Genomic DNA, 7,147 nt, shown 5'->3' with positions numbered 1-7,147 from the left:
AAAGCTGGAACAACTGGGTGGAGAAGCAAAGGAGTTCAAATGGAGGTAAGAATGGCAACTTGAGAGCTCTTGAGGCTAGTTAACTAACCACGAACCAGTCCTTAAGCCATAAATTCTTGCTATTCTTTTTATCATCTGTCACTATATTCAGACAGAACATTTCTAGATTATTGTTAACAGCTATCAGGAAAAAAGTAGAAGAAAAGTTTTGACGATAAAAATGCGAGGAAGGCTTACATACCTGAAGACCTGAGAGAGACTCTTCAAGACTTGGCACTGTCACCAATAACGATCCTTGTTTCCTTACGTTGTGGCTGATACATTCCCAGGCTCTATAACACATTAGAAGCATTATGTCAGGTTTTACCAGATACTGCAAGTTCTTTTAAAATGCCGATGACAAAAGAAAATGCAGTGGTATCTCAAATGAGCAAAATTGCTTGCTTGCAGAAAATAGGACTGCAGTAACATACTAGAAATTGGTCAATTCTTCAATTCCAGAGAGGTGCTGGGAAAATTGTGAAGTTACAGTTGACAAGATTTAACGAGATCATGATTTGAGTTACTACAAGGCATTGTGAGGCCAAAACTCAGTTTCAGGACCAATTCAGAAGTCCAAGCTGTATCAGTTAGCAGCTCTTAAATTTCTTACAAAGTATTTTAAAAATAATGGTCCTGCAGAAGGGAACTGGGCTGAGGGGTAGAGGTGGGGCAGGGTATTGGAGAAAGGCTATAGAAACCAGACACAGAGCAAAAACTAACAGTAAATCAAAAGCGAAATCATACTTTATTTGGCTGCCATAAATATTCAATGGAAAGACTTCTGGACAATATGGCACCTGAGAAGTTTAGTGGGACCAGCCAGGTTTAAAGCATGATGGAATGCCATGTGCATGTGTGTGTCACAGGGCAGTGTCTGACCAGTTCTGATTAATCTTTAGTGCAGACATGAACTGGATTTCTACGCTGAATCTTGAAAGTGCACCCCACTACTGGGGACCGATGGTCAGAAAAAGCAGGGATGTGCATCCCTTGCAGTGGGGCAGGTGAGCAGCTGTGTCATTTGCACTTATTTTAGTTATAGCAATGGATATTAAGTTTAGTACACTCTGGAGTTAACTAGATAAAATGATACAATTTTTTTTTTCTCAGGCTAGATCTAAAATCATGTAGCAGTGTTTGACAATAAATATCACCATGGTTGGGCTAGAGCTGTTTGCGTGTGTTTTTTCCAGTGGTTCCTTAAAAATGACATTTTATAAGTTTATTTAAAAAGAACGAAGAAGCTAAGTATACTGGGCATGACTCTCAAAATTAGAACTTAATATTTCTGATAAGCTGTCATGGTAGTAGTTGTATCTGTTTCACCTATTAAGAAAATACATAGAGGCACCTTTTATTTTATTTTATTTTTAAAACAGTTTTATTGATTTTAGAAAGGAAGGGAGAGACAAAGAAACATTGATGTGAAAGAGAAACATTGACCAACTTCTCAGAGGTGCACACTCTCACCAGGATAGGACAACAATCAACCAAGCCGGCCAGAGCTAGAAGTACCTTTTAAACTAATACTTACTTTACAATCTGGGTGTTATGCTATAATGAGATCTAACTTATTCTGAAGCCTGAGCCTTTCCTGAGTACACATTTCTATTATTATGACATATTTTTGTTTTCTTTTATGCACTAACTCCTATAGCAGCGGTACCATTCCACTTGTCCTCAGATTCTGATTAAGATTAAAAATCTCTGGAGGGTATATGCTGTGCCATCTATTCTCTTTTACTTACTACAATATAGAATTAATGAGTAAATGACCAGTTTTGTCAGAACAATTCCAATATCAGAATGATTTACCATATCTTCTAATCTTTCTCCTGTGAACTGTCATTCAAGATGAAGATAAAATAATTAACTATGAGAGTCACATAACCTAGCTAGATTTAGAATTCATTTGCTAGACTGAGGGAAAATGACTGAACTAACACAGGTGGCCAATATCTACTTAGTGAATCATGTAGAGCTTGTGAATAAATGCACCAAGAGAGTTTTGAAAATAATGCAAATATGCAGTATTTCCAGTATCAAGCTCTGCAGTAGCTTTCATCATTCCTCAGCATTCAAACTCTTTATATAATAAATCTCCAGAGAGTTTAGGGTGTTTTAAAACTTCTTATACAACACAAACCTGGTAATATTTCACTTTCCAACAATTATGTAATATTTTGAATACCTATCATTAATTTAAAAAGATAAAAAGCTAATCATACTTTGTCCACTGGAAATTAAGTCTAAAAAGGGCATTACAATTAAAATAACTTTGCACATTGTAGGGAGTAGCTATAGGGTTAAGCCTCGGATTGACTTGTGGCAGAGCCACAAACAAGTCCCAGCTTAGAAGGCACAGCCCTCTTACCATAATTAAGCTTGACCTTATGACGCTCCCTAGATTGTTCTTAGGTAGCTAATGGGCTGTGGGAGATGCAGCAAGTGCTGCCTAAACAAGTGAAATTCACAAGAACATTGTAACTATGGTGACCGCTACCTTGTGTATCTCTGACTATAAAATAAAGCCTCAGCTTGCTGGCTGGATCTCTTTCTGTGTCCTCATCCAGGCACGGGAGTTCCACCGAGCCCCAGCTACATTCTCTTTGTCTGTCTTTTCTTTAATCCTTCACCGCCCCTCCTCAGGCTCACGGAACCCTTGGCTGTGCTGGCACAGTACAGCACATGTTGTGTTTCTGGTCTTTAGTCTGTGACCAAAAAAATCACCCCTCATTCTGGCTGAAATTTGATTATATGATTAGCTTTCTGTTGAAGCAGTTTTTTTTTTTAAACTATTTAAACTATTAATTTTGTAGTGACCTTAACCTAATGGCTATGGGTGTGCATATGTGTGTGTGGGAGAGAAAGTGGTGGTCAGGGGCAGAATACAGAAGGTGAACAGGTGGCTGAATAAAGAGGTTTAGTCATTCAGGATTCCACTAAGTATTAACTGTTTAAGGGCTGTATTATATGCACTTTTTCATTTCTCTGAGGTAATCCAAACATTCATCTAATTCCCTTTCGTGCCAATGGAAAGGAGCTTTCCTGTATCTAAAGTATGCATATGCCCTTATAAGTAAGAAGTCAGCAAGCCTAAGTAGCCATAAAGTTGGTGTCTGACTACAGACTAGAGGAATTTTCTAATCAAAGGAACCTATAGGTCCTTATGGGTCACAAAGCATTCAAATGTGGCAGAGAAGTCAGAAAAATGATCACAGACTTGCTAATTTTTTCATTACTTGAATAGTGAAATAAACTTCTACTATTTATTATCCTTAAAAGCATTTTTCAAGTTTGATAATCACAATTTTGGTTAATACTCTTATATCTTATTTTATATTCAATTATAGGCATTAGTTAATTCCCATCATTTTATGATAGGATAGCATCATGACATATTTTTTTTTAAGGGGAAAAAAAACCTGAGGCCAGAAAAAAGTATAAAGACCCATTAGGAAGTGATATCTTATTTCATCCCAGACGGCTAAGCAAATGCTTAGGTCATAAAATATCATATCTGCCTAAAATGAGATGCAATACTTTACAAAGTCAGACAGTTTATTTTTATTTTATACAGAACATATTTCCTTTTGAATATAATCTCACAGTTGAGGTCATTTTTAAAAGTTTAATATGAAAACATTTCTACTCTACCAATCCCTTTCATACTTTGTTGGATAACAACAGACTTCTTGCCTGAATAAATAACATACCTTGCCTGTTCTGCCTCGTCAAGAAAATATTCGAAGACGTTATTCATTATAATAACATCAGCATTTTGCAGAAGTGAATCCTGGGTACAGATGTCTGCATGAAGCACCTAAATAAGAATGAGTTCATTTAAGAGAACAAAGATACCACAGCATACGACACAGAACTACATACTGGGTCAATAATGTTGTGAGGTAATATGTGAAGTTCACCCTAATTCTTAAAATGGGAGAAAGTATCTAATAAAAACGATAAACTTGTGAACATTTGTTGGTTTATACGTAACTATTTATAAATTCATAAGTATGCTCTTTTGACTCCCAGTTCAGAGCTTTTTTCCACAATAGTAGTACCCCCCTTATCTGTCGTTTTGCTTTCCATAGGGTCAGTTACCCATGGTCAACCATGGTCTGAAAAAGTTAAATGGAAAATCCAAGTAATATATCATTCATAGTAAGTTTTAAATTGTGTGAACTGTTGTGAAATCTCACACTGCCCTACTCCATCTTGCCCGGACATGAATCATCATTCTGTCTAGCATATCCACGCTGCATATGCTACCCACCCTCTGGTCACTGAGTAGCCGTCTTGGTTATCAGATCAACTGTTGGAGAATCGCAGTACTTGTGTTCAAGTAACCCCTTATTTTACTTAATAATGGCCCCAGCTTTGTGCAGTGGCAGTATTGTAACCAATGAGATTTACTCGAGGCACAATTATTGCTAATTGAAAGAAAAAATAATGGCCCCAAAATGCAAGAGTAGTCATGCTAGCAATTCAGATATGACAATAAGAAGCCAGAAAGTGCTTCCTCTAAGTGAAAAGGCGAAAGTTCTCAACTTAATAAGGAAAGAAAAAACTTGTATGTTGAGGTTGCTAAGATCTATGGTAAAAACAAATCTGTCTATGAAATTGTGAAGAAGAATAACAAATTCATGTAGTTTTGCATTGCATCTCAAACTGCAAAAGATATGGCCACAATGCATGTTGGGTGGTTAGTTAATATAGAAAAGTCATTACATTTGTGGGTAGTAAACATAACAGAAAATGTGTTCCTATTGACAGCACTGTGTTGCACCAGAAAGTATTGAGCCTATACAAAGACTTCAGCAAGTGATCCCCTGAAACAAGTGACACCAAACTATTTACTGCAAGTAACGGATGGTTTGGACTAAAAAATATTAAAATTACTGGAGAGACACCATTCACATAACTTCTACTAAAATATAATTGTTCTATTTTATTATTAGTTACCAGAGGCCCAGTGCACAAAATTCGTGCATGGATGCAGTCCCTAGGCCTGGCCGGTGACCAAAGCACAGGCGTCTGGCATGGAAGGGCAGATCCCAGCTGACCTCTGGGCCCTGGGAAGCACCAAGGCCTCTGCTTGCACCCACCTTGGTCTGGCGCCACCTGCTCACCTGCTCCACCATCCCACCATGGTCCCGCTCTCATCGGGGCCCATCTGGGCTGGCAGCACCTCCACTGCTGCCCGCTGCCAGCGCTGCATCGCCAAGGCCCACCGTGTTCCGCACCACGCCATGGTGGTCAGTGCACATCATAGTGACTGGTCGAACTCCTGGTCTCCCGGTTGAACGACCGCCCCAGGGGACAATGTGCATATTAGGCTTTTATTATATAGGATTGTTGTGAGTTCTTGTGCCTAATTTATAAGTTAAACTTTATCATAGGTATGTATGCACAGGAAAAAACAGTATATAGAGAGTTTGGTACTATCAAATTGGGGGTCTTGGAACGTACACCACACAGACAAGGGGAGACTATATCAGTGGTTGTAAGAGTCATCAAACTCTCGCTCCACCATCAATGAGGTTTGTACATTTAGGTAGTCAGGGTCCTCATAAATAAAATAGAATAATATCTGTCCTGACTCATAGATCAAATGGGACCATAGAAACTATAAAAGTAATTTATAAATTATAAAAGGTTAATACACTATGTTAATTGGCCTTGTCTGGCTCTTCATCTAAAATACACTAGAATATATTATCTGTCCAAAAAAGCAAACAAAACTATTTAAAAACTATATACCTCAAAAGTTAACTCAGACCACAATCATCAAGTCTTACAGACTTCAGGCAATACAACAAGAAGAAACATTTATTTGCTCAAGAGCAAAGCAAACAACTTTTAATTATTCATTTTTTTTTCATTTTTTATATTTTAATCATCATCCGTGGATATGTTTTTTATTGAGTTTAGAAAGAGAGGAATAGGGAGAGAGAGAGAGAGAGAGAGAGAGAGAGAGAGAGAGAGAGAGAGAAAAACATCGATCTGGGAACTGAACAACAACCTAGATATATGCCCGGACCAGAATTGAAACCATAACCTTTTGGTGCATGGGACAACACTCCAACTAACTGAATCACCTGGCTTGGGCAAACAACTTTTATTTTAAAAAGAGAAAAGGTTTAACTACTTTGTATCACATGATTTCTTTCCAAATAAACATGGTCTTACAAATATATAATATTCAAAATGTTGTGGGGACTGATTTTTAAAAATATTTTCTCTTTTTTAAGTAATAAAAATACTAAAATAATTTAAATAAGATGGTCTAGAACAGGGGTGGGCAAACTTTTTGACTCAAGGGCCACAATGGGTTCTTAAACTGGATCGGAGGGCCGGAACAAAAGCATGGATGGAGAGTTTGTGTGAACTAATATAAATTCAAAGTAAACATCATTACATAAAAGGGTATGGTCTTTTTTTTTTTTAGTTTTATTCATTTCAAACAGGCCGGATCCGGCCCACGGGCCGTAGTTTGCCCACGGCTGGTCTAGAATCTCTGAAGCATAGGTTTAACATGTTCCTGAACACAGAAAAAAGTTAATCATTTTAAACTTCCTAAATATGTAGCTTAGATATAAAACAGGTATGTAAATTAACCTACTGATACAACATAGCTTTCACACAATTTCCTTTTTCTTTCCCATCTCTGTTCACTCCCCCCATCCCCACCCCACAGGTAAGTTAAAAAAGAATCAGGTGGATCGATTAATTATGGCAACTGACATAAGTGCTTGCTCTAGAGCAGCGGTTCTCAACCTGTGGGCCACCAACCTGTAGGTCTCAACCCCTTTGGGGGTCGAACGACCCTTTCACAGGGGTCACCTAAGACCATCGGAAAAGACATATATAATTACATATTGTTTTTGTGATTAATCACTATGCTTTAATTATGTTCAATTTGAAACAATGAAATTAGGGGTCACCACATCATGAGGAACTGTATTAAAGGGTCGCAGCATTAGGAAGGTTGAGAACCACTGCTCTGGAGGTTCCAGGGAAATCCCAAGGAATGGTTCTGAACAAAATGAATGCTAACAACGTGGAGGCCACAAGGCAACTAAGATCAATTTAACCAGTT

The 7,147-nt window shown here is 37.8% G+C and overlaps 1 protein-coding gene across 3 annotated transcripts in view; it reads right to left on the bottom strand.

Annotated features, from left to right (window-relative positions):
- LOC102764241 overlaps positions 1 to 7,147 on the bottom strand; it is a 32,171-nt gene that overhangs the window by 1,839 nt on the left and 23,185 nt on the right. For all 3 annotated transcript variants that reach the window (XM_006759705.2, XM_006759703.2, XM_006759704.2), the window contains exons 6-7: positions 3,759 to 3,865; positions 242 to 332 (exon numbers count right to left, since the gene is read on the bottom strand). In XM_006759705.2, coding sequence (XP_006759768.1) covers positions 242 to 332; positions 3,759 to 3,865 — 198 coding nt within the window. The remainder of the gene's footprint in view (positions 1 to 241; positions 333 to 3,758; positions 3,866 to 7,147) is intronic.

This window comes from Myotis davidii, unplaced genomic scaffold, assembly GCF_000327345.1.
Source record: "Myotis davidii unplaced genomic scaffold, ASM32734v1 scaffold176, whole genome shotgun sequence".
NCBI classification, from domain to species: domain Eukaryota; kingdom Metazoa; phylum Chordata; class Mammalia; order Chiroptera; family Vespertilionidae; genus Myotis; species Myotis davidii.
This window is presented reverse-complemented; position numbering and strand designations above follow the sequence as displayed.